This window comes from Sander vitreus, chromosome 20, assembly GCF_031162955.1.
Source record: "Sander vitreus isolate 19-12246 chromosome 20, sanVit1, whole genome shotgun sequence".
Lineage (NCBI taxonomy): Eukaryota > Metazoa > Chordata > Actinopteri > Perciformes > Percidae > Sander > Sander vitreus.
The window spans coordinates 23,757,663-23,779,839 of record NC_135874.1 but is presented as its reverse complement, the minus strand read 5'-3'; the positions used below and the strand labels follow the sequence as shown (position 1 = coordinate 23,779,839).

Sequence of the window (22,177 nt, the reverse complement as noted above, 5' to 3'; positions counted from 1 at the left end):
TTTCATGCAAGAAATGCAGCCCAAAGTGTTTTAAAATAAAGAAATTCCATGACATAAAATGAGCATTAAAACATGGAATCCCATAATTAATGGAAAATAGCATGGAAAATAAAACACAACAACACAAACAAGACAAAATAAGATGAAAATAGAATACATAGATTGCAGAAAGGATTTCAGCTTTGTCCTGGTTTCACTTAAAGAAATGATTGCTGATCCATTTATTTATTGCCCAAAGACAGGTAACAGAGTTATAGCTGCAGCATAATTTGGTTCAGCAGTGATGTACAGTTGTGTTATCCGCATTAACTATCTCAAAGAATGTGAAGTAAAACTTTCTCCTATTGATGTATGTTTTGAACCAGTTTAATAAGTCTAAAGCCGTGTTGACGAGGATTGTGAGGCTTTCCTTAGGCACAGCAGTGCTTAGTTTTTAACTGCTCTTTAATGTCTTTTTCATGACATTGTGACTAGTAAACAATCTGTCATCTTGTTAATGTGAGACTTGAATATAAAATAACATGACACGTAACCCCATGTTTTATCCAGGGAGTTAATATTCCCAGATTATTAAACAGACTTTCTCTTTTTGTTCCGGACCGACTAGCAGGATTTCAGTTTTGTCTCGTTTAACTTAAAGAAATGATTGCTGATCCATTTATTTATTTCCCAAAGACAGGTAACAGAGTTATAGCTGCAACATCATTTGGTTCAGCAGAGATATACAGTTGCGTGTCATCTGCATAGCTATCTCCAAGAATGTCAAGTAAAATGTTCTCTTATGTTTTGAACCAGTTTATCAAGAGTCCAAAGCCATGTTGATGATTATTTTGAGGCTTTCCTTAGGCACAGTAGTGCCTTGAGCTAAATTCTTCAGTCAACATGCTAACAACCACAACAGGCCTTTTGCACAACATTTTGACTAGTAAACAATCTGTCACCTTGTTAATGTGAGACTTAAAGCTTAGCTTTGAATCTAAAATAACAAGACACGTAACCTCATGTTTTATCCAGGGTGTTAATATTCCCAGATTATTAAACAGACTTTCTCTTTTTGTTCCGGACCGACTAGCAGGATTTCAGTTTTGTCTCGTTTAACTTAAAGAAATGATTGCTGATCCATTTATTTATTTCCCAAAGACAGGTAACAGAGTTATAGCTGCAACATCATTTGGTTCAGCAGCGATGTACAGTTGTGCGTTATCCGCATTAACTATCTCAAAGAATGTGAAGTAAAATCCAGCGAGTTAATTCTCTCCTCTCCGGCTCTCTGTGTGTATTTAACTTCCTAGCAAAAATGGTTGTTAACTTTGTCGGTAAAATGACACATGTCCTACTTTATACTTAATAAATATATAATAATAATAATTTCTTTAGATGACCTGCCTGACTGCCTGACTGAATCTCTCCACTGTTGAAATGAGTGCTCTGAAGGTTCAGAGTTAATTGAACTGGCCCTTCTTAAAGAAAAGCTGGCCCCAGTCTGGCTTCTGAGGTTCACATGGGCTAGAAACACCACTGAGGACAATCATTTTTGAAAGAAATACTAACACATTCTTCCTATGCACAATATGATAGAAATATGCGATAACATTGTTGAATATCGCGATAATGTTATTTCTTGCTATAAATAAACAGATCTTGTGTTACTCAGTGTACTTAGTTCTGCCTTTCTGCTGCTTTCAGTATTCTGCTAAAATACAACAAATTAATTGTTGAATTTAAAGAACCGAAAGGAAATCATTTCCAATATTCTTTTATTGTTCAATTTTTAAAAATTGAACTGAACACAAAAGGCACTATTAAGAAAAAAGTGGAGTTTTCTACTAATTCCCTTTTTTCAACTCAAAAAATCTCTGAATGACTTTCGCAATATGTTGCAGTCTTTATTGTACAAGTTGATATTGTGATGACGATTTAAAAAAAACAATTTATTGTGCAGTCCTAATTCTTCCTCATACACATTAAGAATTAGCAATAAAACACAACCTCATACACTCACTTTACTGTGTAACTGAAGTTACTGAGTCATTTCGCTAACTTTAAGGCTATTTTTTTTTACTTGTGCTGCTGTACACGTTTTATCATTCATTATCCTGTAATTGCCGCTTGTATTCAAAGTGACCACTATTAAAAAGTTACTCAGGCTCACTTTAAAAAGACAGAGGGAAGGCAGGTCGGTTTCATTTGTTGTTGGTGGTGAACCATTTATAAATTCCAGCCAAGTGCAACAAAAAAGGGTATAGTTCAAACAGTGCCCTTTAAAAAAAAAAATTATGATTTCATGCTCCGATATCTGTATGTGGAGGCCAGAGAGTAAAGACAAGCATCTACAAATAGATTACCTAGACAAGATGTGAAGAAGGCAGGAGTAGTGTGAGTGTGACAGTGACATCAGCCTTATGAATGAACTGACTATGGATGAGCCCAGTCAGCAGAGACCCACAAGACCAAATGACCTAAATTACAAGCTACCCATGGTCTGTGTATTTCAGAGCTTGACATTTACGTTCACTCTTTCATTGAAATGTCTTTCCCAGTAAGTAGTTTCATTCTTGTTTGATGTGTTGCATCTCCCTCTCATTTTACGCCAAACAGCACCGACATAAAAACATCTTCAGGTTTGTGTCTACATTCAGGGATTGCAAAACAATTTAACAACAATGCACTTCCTTTCTGTGGCAGGCTAGTCACGGTTCAGTGGCTGTGTGGTGCAACAGTTTGCACCAGCTGTCAGGGTGGAGTCCAATGGCGCATCATCAGAGCTTTAACATAATTAAGCTATCTGTGTGTCAACATGCTGCTGGGGGCTTGCCCCATCAAAGTCACGTGAACCAGAGTGAAAAGAGTAAAGAAACATGACAGGTACCATCTGCTTGGATGGGCCTGGAGCCACGCAGAGAAACACTAAGGCTGAATCTCATTTATCTGTCTTACCCCTTCCCCTTACCCCTAGCCCTTTGTCTTACCCCTAGCCCTTGTCCCTCGAAACTGAGTGGTAAGGGGTAGGGGTGAAATCATACCCCTATGAAATGAGACACCACTTGTTACGTTGTCATACATACTTAGGTCTGTTTGCAATAAATATTTGTATACACAGTAGGGGTGCAAGACATATCGACTCAATATCGTTATCGCAATATCACATTGCGCAATATTATATTTAGGGGTGCAAGATATAGCGACTCAATATCGTTATCGCAATATATCGAAAGTGTCGCAATAAGTATGCAATATTTAGTTTATTTTGTGGAGTGCTGCGTCCCGTCCGTTGGCTGTGTGGCTTAGTTGTGTTTGATTTAGAGCCCGCTTAATGATCATATTTCATTGGCCAGTTACCGTGCCACTTGCACATGGCGTTAGTAGAGTGAGTGAGAGAGTAGAGCGTACCACGTGTGTACATATTTGGACAGAGGGACAGTGTAAGTGAAGAAATAGAGACAACAAAACGGAACGCATCAGAGTAAAACCAGTAAAACCGGTCTCATAAGCAGCTTTCTGGACCAATGAAAAATGCTCAGGTGTATTGAGGTCAAGCCTTCATTGATTTTGCCTGTTAACCTCTTATGAACAAATAAATCAACAGAGATGGAAAGAGTACAAACATGTTATACTTAAGTAAAAGTACTATTACTTTGATGAACTCTTAAGTACAAGTAAAAGTATTGTTATAAAAATCTACTTAAGTAAAAGTAAAAAAAGTTACTTTCTTACTTTTTAACAGCATGGGGGAGATATACTCTTTTATATTTATACTTATTATACATCTTATTTATACTTATTTAATTAAATTGCAGTCTTTTGCAATTTGATAAGGGCACAAAGCCACTTTCGATTTGAGTTTGTTGACAGTTACAAAACGTTAGAGACCTTTTTTATTTACTTTTTTAACGGATTTGATTTAAAATGTAGTAAAGCGCAATACTTCAAACAAAACATACTTAAGTGAAATTAAAAGTACACATTTGAAAAACTACTTTAAAAAGTAAAAGTACATATAAAAACTACTCAATTACAGTAACGTTAGTAATTGTAATTTGTTGCTTTCCACCTCTGCAAATCAAACTATCTTGAATATATACAAAAACACATTCCTATGTCTGTTGCATGATCAGGTAATTTCAGTTTAGTTAAACAAAACAACATCAAATCTTTAATTAATATTCTGTATTTATTTAAACACATTTACACCGGACACTGGCACAGATAACTGCTGTTATCATTGTAATTCTCTGCTATGTGCCAAAAAGGTAATAGAAATGTATACCACATGATACAAACAGCAAGTTGATCTTTGGTGTTTGGACACGATTGTGTAGAAGGTCTCACTTGAGAGGTGTTATTTGTTCTGGATGGGTTTGTTCATGTATCTTTCATTATCTTGGTACATGAAGTAGAGCAGTGTATTCACTCAGGAAATGCCTGCGTATTGTCACAAGATGTGTTATGTAGACTGAGCTGGATGGTACAGGAACACAAGTTGATGAAATGGTCAAACTGGTTGTGGAATTTCATTATGCAACTATCAGCTAACAAAGAAGTGAAGGGAAATACAAAGCCAGATGCAGTGATACACATGACACACGTCACCAAGGCCCGTACACTGCACTGTATCTTGTGGGAGGCCAATAACAATCATCATCCTTGTCCTTTGTGAGGCCTTGCAAATGTGGGGGATAGGCTACAATGGTCCACAGTAACGATAAACAGAAAGTCCACACAGAGCGAGAGATAGACTTTACGAGAGGAGGAGAAGGAGACACAGACATTTGGTGAAAGAGAGACGACAACAACAGAAACAAAAGGAAATGACTGGAGTCAGGAGAAACAGTCTAACTCGGGTTTTCTACGTAATACGTTTTGGGATCTTGTGATTTTCAACAAGCTGATAAACATCTGTTGAAAATAAATTAGCCCCCACGTGCGGACCCACTTCCTGACTGACAGGCATGGGTCTGCAGAGGATGTGCGGCCTTCTAGAATAAGTTCAGATACAGGGTAGGACTATAAAGAAAACTGCAATGTATGAAAATTATTGCAGATGATGTTATCATACAAATTTGTCACTTAACCTCATTTAAACTTTTTTGACCAATTCAGAAAGGGCTGTGCTTTTTACTTTTTTGATAATTAAACTTCTTGGAAAACATGACTTCATTCACCAACCCTGCAGAAGATTTGAATGGAAACCCCATTGTGCAAAGAGTTGACTGCCATCTTGATTGTGGCCTCAAGACCTGGAAAAGATATTAAGTTAAGCCCACAAATATGTGGTCCTCATGAAGCCCTAAAGTTTGCTAGTGTCCTGGAAATAATGCTTGTGCAACATTTCCACATGTACTGTTGGGTCACAGTAACCAAATTCTTAATTTTCCTCCATGTAGTAATGTCTGTTTGCGAGCCAAATGTCTATAAAAGCAACCTTTATACTGATTAGACTGTGCAGTAAGGGGGAAATGTCTGGGTACAGGAATTTAACAACTTTGGGGTTAAAAAGTATGTCACTGCTTAGGAGTGGAAGCATCCTAAGATACTTGCATACCATTCGTAGTAGCTTACAGTGGCATATGTATTTTTATTCATGGCAAACATAGGGTATAGTCATAGATATGATAAATTGTATTTACTACACCTATACTGCCCTACAAAAGCAAAATACCTTAACTCGCTAGAGTGTGGAACTGAGAAAAATTACTTTCAAGTTTTTTAGTTGTCCAGCCAAATGAATTATAGGTAGGACACTGGAAATCTGGCAATTAGATGTTTTAGTAATGAACTTTATCTACATAAAAAATTATCTTGAGCTCAAACTTGACTTTTTGACAGTTGACCTCTATTTTGAAGGTACTCTGCCTTTGTGTTGTCTGCAAAAAGTGAGACTTCACGCCAAGGCAAAACTAAAAGCTTTTGTATTTGTATTTAGCTTTTGTATTTATGTTGTAGATTTTGTGTTTGTGTTGTAGGTTTGGTTATTGTGTTGTGGCTTTTGTATTTGTGTTGAACCATCTCGGCCACCGTACAAAAGGCAGTGACTTCCACATTATCAATATTTGGTTGCTGATCACCATTTACAAAATCATTATAGTAACAGCTGTATACAATCTAGTGATCATGGCATATATTTTTGATGATTTACAATTACTTATAGCCATCTACTTATTGCTATCTTGTACCCTCACTCAATTTGAGTGTTCCAAAACAAAGTCAAAGAGCGATAACTGGTGTTACGGTGTTCTGCCTTGGTTTCTCCTGGGCTTTTGGAAGTTACTGTTAAGACAACCCATTATTTTCTCGAAAAAACAACGAACTTGACTCAAGATACCTTTCCACATGATAAAGGATGTCTTGAATGTCCCAAAAATATCATTAACTCATTTTCGACCAAAAACAAAGTTAGGCTACTGCATTTTTCCTTTGCAGGGGAGTATTAGAACTTGGCGTTGCAGTGCCTGTGTTGACACCTTGCCATCTCTGTCATCTTGTGATCTCCTTTAATCCCATCAGGTAGGTCAAAAACTCAACTGAACAGACTGCTATTGAGCCAGGTCACATCATTGAGGCCATGCTGTCAGTCAGAGCCAGACGCGTGAGTGAGCATTTCTGGGATTAACACAAATGCAGGGCAGGTTTCTTCCATCATAGCTGGCCATGGGGAACCTGTACTGATGATCATTATCATCATGAAGTCAACTAGATTCAAGCATAAAAATGCTTGCGAGGGCTGCAACTAATGATTATTTTGTTAGCACTTCGATCGAACCTGGCACCAGAGAACCAGAGAAATTGCATTTGTGCTTGAAAAATGACTAAAAATGCAATTATACGATTAGTTTAATAGTTTCAAATCTTAATGTTTATTAGAACATGTTGTAGGCTACTTTCCATCCCTTCACACAGTCTGGCAAGGACCGCCTGGCAAAACGACACCAAATAGTCCATAGCGTGCCTATGGACAAGTATAATTTCATATTAGGAATCTGGTAAGGAATGAGTAGATGGCTGAGTCAAATATACAGTCGATTCAGTTTTTTAAGCTTTAGCCTATTGAATGTTTGGACTTCCTACAAAGAGAAACACTTCAAATTAACTTTTCAAATGCTCAAATCTGCATTTTATTTTTTTCACTGAGGTAAGGAAACCTAGAATAAGAGACAATACAAGCCTTTTACATGAGAGGTAAAAGCTGCATGGGGCTAGAACATAGGGCTAGACAGTCTTGTGAGTGTTATGGTGGCGTTTTGCACAATGCAGTGGAAATGCTTAGTTTACATAGATAACACGGTTTGAAGTGGCTGTGTTAGTTTAAGTAATCTTGTGCGTGTCCCTGTCTGTCTGTCTGTCTGTCTGTCTTCCCCACCATGTGGATAAGGGTAACAAGCCTAAACCGGTTCATACGTAGATGGGAGGCCGGTTTCAGCTGGCTGCGTTGCCATAGTAACGAGCTCTCTATAAATACTGTCGGGTCTTTTACCGGTTCCCACTTTAGTTCCAGTCCTCATAGAGCCGACATCTCAAGCAGCGGACTTCATTGTGAGGAGGAACTGCATACTTTTTTTTTAATCCCAGCATTCTGGTCTAATGGACACACTCTTTGTAAATGCTTTTTAAGGTAAGTCAAGTATTTTTTTTTTTATGTCACGTCACATTTTAGATTTAAATGCTTTTCAACTAACAAAGGGTAGCTAGCTAACTTTCTGTTATGGCGGGTTAAAGAGGACACATAAATAGGGTCTTAGTTGGGGTGGGTATTCTTGCTATTTCACCATAACGTCAATGTATTTCATAATGGAATCGATCTTGAGTTTTAACATTACGACGTGGCCGGTGTGACAGGCGGCTGGTTAGCTAACGTTATTTAGCAATTAACATATCGCTGTTAACCTTGCTAATAAACCGGCATAACGTTAGCCTGTTACGTCCAGGGCCGTAGACTTCGGCGAGTTGCCGTTAACGTTATGCTGAACAAGTTTTTAAACGGGCTGTGTTAGCTTGTCTTAACCACGTTAACGTTACCAGTAACTTCAGATGCTAAATCGCCTCATGGCACGAAGAGCTCGAACGGAACCGGCACATTTGACGTCAGTTGTTAGTCACCGATTGGTTCATTTTCATGCCATTCTTTAAGCTAAAGGCGGATCTTCTAATTTGATTAAATCTGCACTGGGCGGGGTTTAAACACGTCTGTGCGGATGGTGTCAATACAATTAGTCATGACTATTATAAATAGAGCGTTACTTATAACGGATGGATAGATGGATCTCTAATTGTAATGGTTTTAACAGGAAAAGCCGTATGTTTATGATACATTTGTACATGTAACATTCCTAGTAATGTAAGTTCAGAATACGTTTATATTGTAATTTGAGGTTTTAATGCTGAGTTTAATAATTCTATGACTTCAATGATCAAGCCTTTTCCCCTTCAGGAAAGGAAATGCATTTTAAAAATACTGTCAAATTATCTTGTTTACAGAATAATCACTCTAGGAAGACGCACACTGGCCCAGGCCTTGAGTGTTATTTGAAGGGATTTAACTTCACTGGCGAGCCACCTTGGCTTCTCTGCACCTGAGCAACACCAACACTAAATTTCATCTCTTTCATATCCAAGTAAGCATTTTCAAGTCTGCTGTTTTCATTTTACAGAAACTGACGACCTGTAATGTAATTTATTCAAGTACCAGGTTTTGAGAATTACTCCCATTTGCACTGTTAAGACTTTCCCAAGGGTGGGGAATGTTATGGAATTTAGTAATTAAAGGACACAAGACACTGTTCTCAAAGCTGAATGTCCTCTCAATATGTCCTCCACTCCCTCTTTCAGTTTACTAGTGACTCACCAAAAGGAATTGTGACCATGAACACGGCCACTCCCAACGACTTTGACTTCTCTTTCCTGGAGGAGGGTTTCTCTGCCCGGGATATTGTTGATCAGAAGATCAATGAGTCTTCCATGACGGTAAGCGTCCTGTGCTGCCATTGTTCAGGGGATACACAGATGGCACTTTTTGTTAGGTGATAAATGTCAGCAGGATTCAACTTTAAAAGCAACCTTGCTCAGGTTACTGCTATTGCATTGTCTGAATTGTATTTCCTTTACTTGACTCTTAACCACCATGGTGGTGTAAATGATCGTCAGTTTTAATATTACAATGTGTATTGTTTGCAGTGTATTGGAAATGTTATATTTTTTTTTCTCATTACAGGATGATAGGGATGCCTTTTACATCTGTGACTTGGGAGATGTACTGAAGAAACATCTGCGCTGGGCAAGGGCCCTGCCTCGCGTCACTCCTTTCTATGCTGTCAAATGCAACGACAGCCGGGCTGTAGTTATGACACTGGCATCCCTGGGTGCTGGCTTTGACTGTGCGAGCAAGGTGCGTGTTGGGAAATTCCCATAGCACTAGATGTTCTCAGAATAAAACAATACAAAGCTCTCTTTGATTAGCTGAAATTGCATTGGCAGCTCGTGTTTTTAGATTGGCGCTTTTTTTTTTTGCTGACTGTTGGCATTGTCCCCCTCTAGACGGAGATTCAGATGGTTCAGTCTCTGGGAGTGGATCCAAGCAGAATCATCTATGCCAACCCCTGCAAGCAAGTTTCTCAGATCAAGTATGCGTCTGCCCATGGGGTTCAGATGATGACCTTTGATAGCGAGGTGGAACTCATGAAAGTGGCCCGCTGTCACGATAGTGCCAAGTGAGACATTTTACCATCAATAAGATATATAATAGTGGTATTATCATTTATCTGCCTTCATTCTTTATTTTTCACCCTAACTCCGTTTCTGCTTTGTGCCCAGGCTGGTGCTGCGTATTGCCACAGATGACTCAAAGGCAGTGTGTCGTCTGAGTGTGAAGTTTGGGGCCACACTCAAAGCTTGTCGAGGTCTTCTGGAGCGGGCTAAAGAGCTGGGGCTGGACGTGATCGGCGTCAGCTTCCATGTTGGCAGTGGCTGCACTGATCCGGAGACCTACTCCCAGGCAATCGCTGATGCCCGCTGTGTCTTTGATATCGGGGTGAGTTGTGACAGAAATGCATGTACAACAATGGATTTATGGGTTTTTTGGTTTTCACCCAGCAAGGTAAATGTGAGATTCTGAATTTTATTTTTTTTACTCCTAGAATGAGCTGGGCTTCAACATGGACCTGCTGGACATTGGAGGTGGTTTCCCTGGTTCAGAGAATACTGAACTCAAATTTGAAGAGGTATCTTGCTTTTTCATGGGGAAAATATTAATCTGTTTTGGTCTTGGACAGTACATCCTTTGTACATTTAGCTGCAACATCAGTAGTTCTAGCTCAGGATAATTCCTTTTTTCACGGTCTTCTATTTACCTGTGGAAATGTCTTTTTTTTCCCTTGCTAGATCACAGCGGTAATCAGCCCAGCCCTGGACAAGTATTTCCCTGCTGAAACTGGTATCAGGGTCATTGCTGAGCCAGGGCGCTTTTATGTGGCCTCTGCTTACACACTGGTTGTCAACATAATTGCCAAGAAGGTCATCATGGACGAGGAGTCGGCCTCCGACGGTAACTGCCTTGATTTAGAAAAATTACTGATTTTACAAAATTGAGTTTATTCCGAAAGCACATTTATTTACATTTCTCATTGGTGAAATGACTTATGCTTTCTTCAGAGGAAGACGAAGGGACCAGTGATAGGACTCTGATGTACTATGTCAACGATGGAGTGTATGGATCCTTCAACTGTATACTTTATGACCATGCTCATTGTTTGCCAACACTGCACAAGGTAAGTGAAATTCAAGGACTGAAAAAGTGGCGTGTGTAAAGTTTCTCATCAGGGAAAGGTGAAACAAATGATGGTGTGTGTCTCTCCCCCTCCCCTTCTAATAATAGAAGCCAAAGCCGGATGAGGTCATGTACCCCTGCAGTATCTGGGGCCCAACATGCGATGGCCTTGATCGCATTGTTGAGCAGTGTTACCTGCCTGACCTGCAAGTGGGCGACTGGCTGGTTTTTGATAACATGGGTGCCTACACAGTGGCTGCCTCCTCCACCTTCAACGGCTTCCAAAGACCTGACATTTACTACGTCATGTCCCGCACTGCCTGGTGAGTAGATGTCACAAAAGCTGAAAGTGGTAGTTGGTAATGGATCACCATCTATCTCTGTATGTTTGTACTGGTAATGGCGGCAGCATGGGTGTTAGCCCGAGCAAAATGTTCCACTCCGTGGAACAAAATCTTTTTATTTTTAATATCTTACCTTCTGTAAGTATGGCTGGTCATGAGGAACATTTTCAGATTTTAATATTTTTCTTACTAGACCATCTAACTTTCTATCTGCATTGTCTTCTACAGGCAACACGTGCAACAGATCTGTTCCCAGGGCATGCCAGCTCCTGCGGAGGAGTCTTGTCTTGAAGTGCCAGCCTGCTGTGGTCGAGAGAGCAGCTTGGAGATGCCCAGCTTGGAGATGCCCGCTAAGCCCTGCCAGGCCCATGTGGTTTAAACGTGTTCTGTACATCGCCGCAATGTTCTCCGGATCTAGCATCCTTATTAATTATTGAAGTGCTTTTTTTTTTTTTTATAAATGTGTTTTTTTTTTTCTTCTCCCCAAATGTACATTTTAAGGCCAGTTACTTGACAGGAGGAGAATGAGAGCGACAAGTTGCACATTTTGTGTTCGGTACGGAAGTGGGGATTAACCCTCAATGAAATGAGGCTGAATCACACTCTGGTGTCTCTGGGTGTTCCAAGCAGTGTGTTACAGGGCAACTTGTTGCTGCAGTCTTCCTGCCCTAAGTTGTTTAATGACTGTAAGATCTGGATCACCGTAGTTCATGAAGAAAATGAACTGCTCTAGTGTAGGGAGACAAAACTTCACTGACGGTTTCCCTTCAGTAAAGTGAGGCCCGGTTAACATCTGAAGTCACATCCCTAGCTAGTAACTTGCAAAGAGGTGGTTAGAGGGTTGATTTGATTCCTCAAATGGCTGCTATGTTTATTTATCTTTTCCATGATCTCTACTTCTGTACAGAACCACTCAAGTGTTAATCCTCAAGATGTTACCATATATAAAACCTTTTTATTATGCGTTCCCATGCAAAGTGTATAGGCACATACAGAAACGTAAAGGAAATGCATGTGTCACATTCTGCATGTGTAATGTTCTGCTAGTCAAAACACCATCTGTACTGCAGTGTTTTTTTTATATATATTAAAAAAATAATATACTCAAACACTACAGAAACATACTAAATAGACATTTTAGCTTAGCATAAATGCACATTTCAGCTACCCATGTGATCCACCAGCTTTACCCGGGTCAGCTGCCACCAAAAACACATCTTCAGGATTAACCCTTAAAACACAGGGACTCAAGAAGCAGACTGCCCCTCTCCTCTTCTCCTCCCTTATTTTGTAACCTGTAGAAGACAAGTCTGTTCATGCTATGACAGAGCAGCAGCAGCAGTGTTAAAAAAACAAAAACAACCATACATTTAAAGTGGATACGAAAGAGATGGGATTGCAAACTCATAATGCTTTCCTATGGAAACTTTTTCAAGTTTTGTATTTTTTTAATAAATAAAACATCAGGTGCAGAGCCAAATTATGACTGTGTGTTTTGTTAATATGGGACAAAAAAAAGTGACTACTTACATAGCACTATGGACTGCAGAACACTGTTCTTAAGATGTATCAGGAGTTCCATCTAGTGTTTGCAGCAGGAACTGGTTTAAATCGGTGCTGCCTGTGATGTTGCCACAGTGACCTTTGCAGTAATAACAACCAACATTGGATTTATGTTCTTCCTTTTCACTGGTATCTGTGTTTCCACTCAAATTTCTCTCAAGTCACTCAAAGTAATTTATTTAGCATTCCAGAGTAGACACATGAGCCTAACGTAAACTCCCTTACTTAGAACACACTCATGCTCAGGCATGTTTAAAAGAGTCTCTGTGCTTGGAATGTGAATTATCCCTCAAGTCAATCCTTATAGATTTTACACAATGCGTGCTACAACTGGATTGTGTAAATTGCCCAGTCTTAAAGATAAATCAACTTTGTTCCAGAGAGTTACTTCATCTACACAACAGATTTCCACACTTAATAGATTTATTGACTGAGTATTTTCAGAAGTTATTACACCTGCCTTTTCACATCATTACTGTCATATTTTTTTTGCACAAATAGAATACAAATTGTAAAAAAGCACTATAGAATAAATAAAGAAAACCTACAAAAAGAATTGAATAAAATAAAACAGGCATGGAGATATTTGGCACAGGCACGTATATATATATAGGACAATGATATATATCATATAGATATAGAACTGTTCTATATATCTATGACACACACACACACACTGATGGCAGTGTTGGGTGCCAACCTGCTCATCAGCAGAGGTCAGGGGTTCCGTTTCTTGCTCAAGGACGCTTCGACTCTCTGGAGGAGCCAGAGATTGAACCACTTTCGATTACTAGACCAGTGGTTCCCAAACTTTTTTTTACATCATGCACCCCTAAACTGACAAATTAGATCACAGACTCCCATTTAATAAGATTTTGTCCCAGGGTTCCCCATTTGATATGATTTTTATTTTTGCTTTTAGATGTTTTTATTACAGAAAGTGCATAAAACCCATGACCAAAATAGTCATCCATTCTGTCATTGTGTTACTTATGGATGGCATTTAGTGAAAAGAAATGATTCATCTTTTTTGGGAACCACCTGAAACCCCCCTCAAGGACCCCCAGGGGGTCCCCAGCCCCCATTTTGTAAACCACAACCGCTCTACCTCCTGAGCCCCTTTAATGGGAATATATTTTGTGTGTGTGTATCTGCCCCTTATAAAGGCGAGTTGTACCAGTAGTAACAGTAATATGTCGATACATGCATGTATTTCATATTTATATTCACTACATCTGCTTCTATTCACATTTACAACATCTGGGAATTCTAGTAACATCTGTAATAAGTGACATTACATCCATAACAGTAGTATTTACAGCTGTTTGTCATGAAATCATTGGCCTTTGTTTTGTATTTTAATTAGAGCTGCAAAGTTGAATCGATTAGTTGTCAACTATTAAATTAATTGCTTAACTATTTTGATAATCGATTTGAATGATTTTTTGTGAAAAAAAGGTCAAAATTCTCTGATTCCAGCTTCTTAAATGTGAATATTTTCTAGTATCTTTCCTTCTCCATGACAGTAAACTAAACGTATTTGAGTTGTGGACAAAAACAAGACATTTGATAACGTCATCTTGGGCATTGGACATTTTCTACATTTTCTGACGTATTATAATTTAATCGATCAATCCAATCGATTAATCGAGAAAATAATCTACGGAGTTATCTACAATGAAAATAATCATTAGTTGCAGTCCTAACTTTAATGGGCAGCTTTTTATTTTACTACTACTTCTTTACAGTTTAGATTTAATTTAGGCAACAAATTATGTTTAGGCTAATACTGTTAATACTCCATCAAGGGCGTAACTTTGGGTTTAACATTGGGGGGGGGGGGGGGGGGGGGTTGAGATCTCCACTTTTGGGCAAAACTGAAATTTTGAGCATATCAAACACTACATATCCTGCATTCTGATGAATTTTTCTGAAACAATTTGTGCCTTTTCTGCAACGTTATGGCGCAAATGTCTTTATTTATGTAAAGGAAATTATTATTAGATGTTGCACTGGCCAGTTTTGATTTTTGGGGGGGGGCTGTACCCCCCCACCCCCCTCTATTCAGCCGACAGCCGACCGAGGCCGACGCCGATTAAAAAAAAAAAAGGCAGACGCAACTTGGACCGACGGCTGGCAGTCGCCTTGGTGTGTCAGGGCCTTTAGACTCAGAATCAGAAGCAGCTTTATTTGCCAGGTATGAGGACACATACGAGGAATTTTGCTTTGGATTATACATTGCTCACAATGTGCTTAATCATACAAAACAAACAACAAAAACAAACTATATATACACTATAAACAGAAACAATATAGACAGGTTGAAGCAGTAGTGCAATGAAGAGTGCAAAGTGTGCAGGAGTAAACATTTTTTAGTTTCTGGTTACACTTTACTTGAAGATATCTACATAAGAGTGACATGACACTGTCATGAACGTGTCATAAACATAAACAAGTCATAAACGTTTATGACATAACGCTTCTTTTAGTAAGTGTCATTCGGTTTTTGTCATGACAAGTTATGGTTATGGTTAGAGTTAGGGTTAGGGTTCATGTGTCATGACTGTGTCATGACAGTGTCATGTGTTCATGACAGTATCATGTCACTCTTTTGTAGATACCTTCAAGTAAAGTGTTACCGAGTTTTTTAAGTTTGGATACATTGTAAAAAAAATTTCAGGTCATTATCACAGGTAAATAAATCTGCCTACCAGCCTAACTAAATATTAGTAATTAACACGCTGTATTTCCTTTTGATGCAAGTGTAAAAACGTCAATAATGCTACAGTATGATTTCCCCACAGGAAGACGTATTTCTGTGTGGATAATCGTTTTGCAATTTTCGCAATTTGGCAACCGCAAAGATCTTATAGATGTGCATGTGAGATTATGATTTCACCACAGTCATGTCTCTCTGCTCATAATGCTTCCTGATGTACAAACTAATGGCATTTTCATTATTAATCTCTTTCCTGAACACCATGATGTAACACTTTGGGGCCAAGTGACATCCGAGGATGCTGTAGCTAGAAATGAGAATGGCTGAGCTTTCGATGGCACGTTTGTACTTCCCAAACAAACTGATATAAATCGGGATGAAGAAAATCCAAACGATTAAAAACAGCAGCATACTGATGGTGATTAGACTTGCATTTTTATACAGATCTGGCAACTGTTGACCTTTGAATGCAAACAGGAAACAAATAAGGGCCAAGAAAGCGTTGTAGCCTAACATGGCAATAAAGAATCCAGGGAAGCCTTTGTTACACTGCAACAGGATGGTCTCGCTTGATATGTTTTCACGTTCAGGAGATGGGGGATTAAAGTACAGCCATGACACACACAGAGCCAACTGGATCCCAGAGACAATTGTCACCACAGCCAGCGGCTGGTTGAGCTTCTTCATCCAGGAGCCTAACTGTAGGTCAAAGCTGAAGCCCACGAAGATTTGGAGCAGGTTGGCCAGAATGCAGGAGATGCAGAGGGAGAAGGCTATGCCGAAGAAAGGCATACCTACCTTGCAGGAAGCCTCAGTGGGTTCCCCGATAAAGCTAAATGTAAGGCATAAGCAGAGCAGCAAGGACAAAAGCTCCAAGAAACACAAGTAACCTCCAACGGCCTTAACAACAGGAGTGCTGCGATGGATTGCAAACAAAATAGCAAACACAATGGAAACTATAATACCAAAGACTCCCGAGACACTCAGGAAGATAATGAAGGGATCTGACCAGTTGAGGAAGTCAACCCTTTTCTCCAAACAGGTAGCCCTCTCTGGAGACGAATATTTATCTGAACTGCAGCGTTTACACTCCTCATCTATAGAAGTGAACAAAGAAATGCAAATTGCATATTTTTGCATATTCATCATGGAGAATGAATTCTGTTGAAAAGTGTTATGTAAGGAAATATTTTGTTAAGCAAATACCAAACCCCAGCATCTGATCAGCATTACAGCACAGCAGTGTGACAGTAAAGTTACGCAAAATTTCCAAATGAATGCAACGACAGACAAGAAACCTGAACATCATATTCCATATACTACTCCTGCATAGGAGATCCGTTTTTTTTTTGTTGTTGCATTGAACTGTTACCTCAAATTGTCCTGTATAGGATATCGTTTTAAAGCTTGGTGTAAACAACATATTTATTGTCGTTCATGGTTTTGGTTTTCAGTTCAGATATTTCCTGTTTTCTTTTGTTTTGTCATCATTTCCTCTTATTGCTGTCTTGTTCTCGTTCCTTGTCCATGGTTCTGTTTTATTTGCCTGTGTTCTTTTAGTCCGTGTTCTCTGTTTTGTTTTCCTAGATCCATCGGTGTGTATGTTCGCATGCTTCACTTCCTGTATTGTTATAGTGTTCAATAGTATAGTGTCGACTTTGTCTAGTTTTGTTTCCTGTTGAGTCAGATTAGTCTTGAATGTGTTTCTCCTGTCTGTGCTCTCACTCTGTCTGGTGTCAGTTCGTCATCTCACTTTATGTCAAAAAGTTCTGCCTGTGCCTAGGGCTGTGTTTTCACGTGCTACTGGTTTTTGGATTTTTGGATAATTACCAGCTTACTTTTTGTAATTGTTAGTTTATTTTTTGGTCATTAAATCATTCAACTCTCCGTTATCGCCTCATCTCCTCCTCTCCTCCTCTGCATTTGGGTCCAAACCTACAAACTCCTGACTTGTGACGTCGGTGGTGTGCACCCTGATCACATTTAATAAATCTTAAGCCCTGATTTAAAAGGCCTGAGCGTTGGAGCATAATTCAAGTTTTGTGGGAGTTTGGAGAAGCTGATCAGAAATTTATTTTGGCTCAAAACCATTCCGTTCTTTATGAAAAATTAAGCATAAGGCTCAGGCGCCCCCTCAAATCAACAATTCTTTGTATGTTAATTGTATGCACTACAGATCATAGCTACAGATTATAAAAACATTCCATTCCAACTCTCCCCTATTAAATATCCACAGTTGCTGTATGTATCCATAATAGGGATCCTCTCAGAAGACAGGATCTTTATTATTTGAGGTGGTGCGTATTTAAAGGAAACACTTACCATTTCTATCAGAAAATTCTCCTTCTGCACATGGAACACAAACTTTGCAACACTGATTGCTTAGCTTTTTCAACTCCTGCCCTGGTTTACACATTTTAGAGCAGTTGTAGGCTGTTACCTTTAAAAGACAAAAAAGATTCAGTACCACATAATATCCATAGCTTATTTTGGGAAATAAATATATGATGACATTCTAACCTTACCGTCACATTGCGCATGAAACTAACAAGCTCATTAGGGACTTCTAATTTTCCATCTGGCAAGTAATGTCCAATGGTTTCTATGTGTGTGCTGGATTCAGCCATGTCCCAACGTACAATATCATATCCTACATTGGGGTCTCCATTGGCGTCAAAGAATATATGTGTGTTGTTCACAGTGAAGTTTACTTTCTGGATTTCCAAAAGAAGCTGTGGAGACAAATAACATTGACGTAAAATGAATTATATTTTTATTATTGAATTATATATTATATTACTTGCAAAATGACACATTATAAAACAGGAAATATTTCACATAGAAGACTTTCAAAAATGTTAGAATATTGTAGGTATATTTTGTCAATAACAAAAAAAAAATACATTTCTGTTTCTTTAAAGGAATAGTTTGCGTATTCCTTTTCTTGCAGAGTTTTAGATGAGATGGTCTGGATCAAGGGAAGTCCATTTCCAGGATAATTGCCTGCTGCTCTCTGTGTGTTGCCGTTCTCAAACTCTGTTCACTTCGGGAAACAACAACAAACTTCGAGCTAGCAAGCTACACGCTGAAAACGGAAAGTTTTGAAGAAAATTTTGACCGTGCGAAAAGGTAGGCCTGCTTGGTTCTTTCGGGGAGTGATTGTAAAGATTTACAATAAATAAGTTTACAGCATTTACTCTCTAACTGGGATGTTTTGAGGCCGACCATGGCGATACACTGGTAAGATATGTGTATCTAGCTAATTTATATAACTCATGTTACTGTATTGTGTGAACAGTTGACTTCATTTCATATTATATGTGGTGTTTTCTTTTTGCGGGGTGCAAATGGTACACCGAAACAAGTTCCTTCGTTCGCAGCTTAGCGTCGCCCAAGACGATTGTGATTGCTTTATAGAAATGCAAACAACCTAGAGCTTTTTCTTTTTTTTTCCTATCCTGGAATGTATGTGGAGCGCTGTGGAGATAAGTCTGGCAATGCGAGACTGAGAAGATTGATACCACTCTCTGGGTTTAGTGACATCAATCTTCTCATCAAATTCTGCAAGAAAAGTATTAAGCATTTTTTTCCAAAAAATGTCAAACTATTTCTGTAAAGACACATATTAGCAATGCATAATCTCCAATGTCACAAGATAACTTTACTGTACCTCCAAGGCTGTAAATGGGGTGCTACGTTTACACAGGTGGTTGTCACACTTTAGCAAGCCGCGAAGCCCCTCAGCAATGACTTGAACAGCTAGGTAGATATAGTATGATTCATCCTGGTCAATGTAACTGGCCAAGCAACTTGGATCCAGACATTGCTTGGATCCCTGTTGGCTGTTTGTTAGCGAGCATGTACTTTTTCTGTTCTTCTTAGACTGATTAGAACAAAGTGGATACTGAGTCAGGTGATGTTTGAGAATGCTATTAGTGGACCCGTTGAACATTGAGATGACATAGTCTTTAAAACCAGGAACCTCATTCCTCTTAGTGATGAATCCGAAAACATTCCCGACCATCTTAATGTGTGGCATTGCAGTAATGTTTTCTGAGGTGGACCATGCATCACTTGCAATCCAAGTTCTGTTGAGGTTGTGTTTGATGGCTGCTTTCATGATGACAGCAACATTGGCTTCCTTGGTGAACAAGATAATGGCTTCAGCAGAGGATGTATTGATCTTGCTCACCAGCTCAGCCAGCCTCTCATTGGTTTGGGAATTGGTCATATAAAAGTTACTAGGCAGGATGTAAATGAATTCAATGCATACATCCTCCGATTTACGGATTATGGTCACAATGCTATCACTGCCGTACTTCCCGTACTCATCATCACTTCCTACAATGGCCACTGTTTTCCAATTAAACTGTTTCACCAGCTCAGCAATGGCATTTGTCTGATACACATCACTGGGTACTGTTCGCAGAAAAGTGGGGAACTTTGACTTGCTGCTGAGTAGCTCGCTAGTCGAAGAATAGCTAATCTGTAACAAACAGGAATATATCATGTTAAAATGGTTTTGCATGCTGTTTGCAACATAAATACTCCTTTGTATCAAGACAAAGGAGTATACTAATTACAATCTTTGCATTATGTGTTATCAAATCTTAGATTTAGATAAGAATTCTGTCATAATCTCATCATTAGCCCTAAACTATTCAACGGCATCTAACATATTTTGCTTTTTCAACTGTAGTTAATAGCACACTATCAAGTACAGAGAGAAGACAAACCTGGGCAACTGATGACAGAGCAAAAACTCGTGCAACAGCTATTGATACTTCAGAATACCTTTCACCTATCACTGCCTTTGTTTGGGGTTCAGGTAAAGCAGATTGAAAGGTTGGAGGTACTAAGCAGCTCTGAGGGTTCTTCAACATCTGGAGTGTCGCTCTTACGGCAAAGCTGACATCTCCACAAGTGTCATAGATGTCATATCCTATGGTGAAGTTGGGTACAACTCCAGTTTGCTGGTTTATTTCTCTGATGGCGTATATCATCACTTGAGAACGAAGGAACATTCGTAAATCATAGCTGCAAAAATTGACAGAGGACACATGGAAACAAATAATTATAATAATGTTATAGTCATGTAAATGCACTAATTGATAATAAGAGCCTACTTTAATTCAGTTCAATTTAATTTATAGTGTCAAATCATGACAGAAGACTTTACAGATAGAGTGTCTAGGCCACACTCTTTAATTTACAGAGACCCAACAATTCCCCCCAAAAGCAACCATTTGATGCAACAGCGGTGAGAATATTTTTTCTTCTTTAACAGGCACAAACCTCAGGCAGACCCTGCCCTGGTGGGCGGCCATCTGCCTCGACTGTTTGGGGGAGAGGGAGAGAGAGAGAGAGAGAGAGAGAGAGAGAGAGAGAGAGAGAGACTTATACTTACTCACTACAGGAGACCGGTCCAGGCATTGTGGTTCTAGTTGTTTTTAAGTGAATTGGGAAAAGTCCTCCAATGATGATGTCTCCATTAGAGTATGCATTTAGAAAACCAAAAACCAAACAAGGGCAAAACACACTCATGATACTCACAAATAACCACAGCAAGAACATTGTGGATACACAGGGGTAAAACACACGTATGCAATCGTTCCTTTTTCTAGAGAATGAACTGGTTTGTCGACTACAGCTGTCATATAACGGCTATTGTGGGAAGTCAGACTGGATCATTTGCATTGTTAGGTGTAATCTACCTTAATGCAAAACACGTGGGTGGCACAAAAATAACACGGTGATTTGAATTGCTCATAGAACCACCCCATTATGGTAACGAATTATTTATAAACTCTTGATGATTTTCCTACCTTCAGATGATAAACTGGTTTAGACAAGACAGGTGTATGTATTTGATTGCATTTGTAAAGCATTCAAATTGTGCAATGGCTCTTTTATTAAGGTAAGTGACCCCAAAAAACAATAACTGTGGCACAGTTTGCAAAAGAGTCAATGAGAGGGCAACATGCTACATGTAGACTATGCTCTTTAAGTATCTTGGGCCTTAAAAAGAATTGTGTTTTATTTAACAATGAGTCATACCATCATGGTAATTTGTAATTACCCTCTCATCTGTTAATTTCATTTAATTTATTCATTGTCGTTTTTACTGTCCTTAAAAGGTGTCCCTTCTTCAGTTTTCACTATTACAATGATGTGTATAAGAATGAACTGTCAAGCTCAAAGGCCATTTCTTCATGGTTATTACTTATTATGTCAGCAGAGGTCAGAATTGTAAAACTTATTCCAAAACATAAGGCAATACATCCGTGGAATACTGTAAATGGGCATTTGAAGTTACTTTAAATTCAATTCAAATAAAACTACTAAAACAACTGTCTTATTTGTTAAAATTCTGAAAAGACACTACATGTACTACTACAACATTAATATCTTCTCAAGAACAATTATTATAGCCAGTGGTAGAAGAAGTACTGAGATCTTTTGCTAAAGTAAAGCAACGCCACACTATTAAATACTCATGCATGCATTCATCATTTTACTTAAGTAGAAGTACAAACCTTTTTAGCAGCAAAACCTACTTTAGGTTTCAAAAGTAAAAGTAATCATTAGATGACAGAATGGTTTATTATTGAATTTTTATCACTGATCAATTTAGGCCAATAGCTGTATTTGAATGTTTTAGCTGGTGGAGATTGAGGGCTAATGTAAGCTACCCTAGGTTACTATTTTGGTTGTTTGATTTAGGAGAATGCATCGTATTTGATAAGCTGATTATAATATTGAAATTTAAAATCTTGATTTTGAAATTTACTAACA

The 22,177-nt window shown here is 38.7% G+C and overlaps 2 protein-coding genes across 2 annotated transcripts; one reads left to right on the top strand and one right to left on the bottom strand.

The window, feature by feature from the left end:
- The first annotated feature begins 7,469 nt into the window (after positions 1-7,469).
- Positions 7,470-12,580, top strand: odc1 (ornithine decarboxylase 1). The gene is made up of 11 exons (XM_078278398.1): positions 7,470-7,609; positions 8,473-8,609; positions 8,824-8,958; positions 9,206-9,379; positions 9,529-9,701; positions 9,805-10,021; positions 10,128-10,211; positions 10,372-10,534; positions 10,642-10,757; positions 10,865-11,079; positions 11,329-12,580. Exons 3-11 carry the CDS (start codon positions 8,857-8,859, stop codon positions 11,477-11,479), a joined length of 1,395 nt encoding a protein of 464 aa, XP_078134524.1. The 5' UTR covers positions 7,470-7,609; positions 8,473-8,609; positions 8,824-8,856; the 3' UTR covers positions 11,480-12,580.
- Positions 12,581-14,786: 2,206 nt separating this feature from the next.
- Positions 14,787-21,035, bottom strand: LOC144535759 (G-protein coupled receptor family C group 6 member A-like). The gene is made up of 6 exons (XM_078278397.1): positions 20,790-21,035; positions 20,119-20,419; positions 19,053-19,868; positions 17,908-18,114; positions 17,705-17,822; positions 14,787-16,479 (listed from the first exon to the last, which is right to left on the bottom strand). The coding sequence occupies exons 1-6, from the start codon at positions 20,954-20,956 to the stop codon at positions 15,551-15,553; spliced, it is 2,538 nt and encodes an 845-aa protein (XP_078134523.1). The 5' UTR covers positions 20,957-21,035; the 3' UTR covers positions 14,787-15,550.
- Positions 21,036-22,177: the final 1,142 nt, after the last annotated feature.

Bases quoted from the DNA above. Each gene is read 5' to 3' on its own strand.
- odc1 (XM_078278398.1), top strand. From the start codon at position 8,857: ATGAACACGGCCACTCCCAACGACTTTGACTTCTCTTTCCTGGAGGAG. The intron at 8,959-9,205 runs GTAAGCGTCCTG...TTCTCATTACAG, and splicing joins TCAATGAGTCTTCCATGACG to GATGATAGGGATGCCTTTTA. The intron at 9,380-9,528 runs GTGCGTGTTGGG...GTCCCCCTCTAG, and splicing joins GCTTTGACTGTGCGAGCAAG to ACGGAGATTCAGATGGTTCA.
- LOC144535759 (XM_078278397.1), bottom strand. From the start codon at position 20,956: ATGTTCTTGCTGTGGTTATTTGTGAGTATCATGAGTGTGTTTTGCCCT. The intron at 20,420-20,789 runs GTAAGTATAAGT...CAATTTTTGCAG, and splicing joins GGACCGGTCTCCTGTAGTGA to CTATGATTTACGAATGTTCC. The intron at 16,480-17,704 runs GTAAGTGTTTCC...TCACTTCTATAG, and splicing joins AGAATTTTCTGATAGAAATG to ATGAGGAGTGTAAACGCTGC.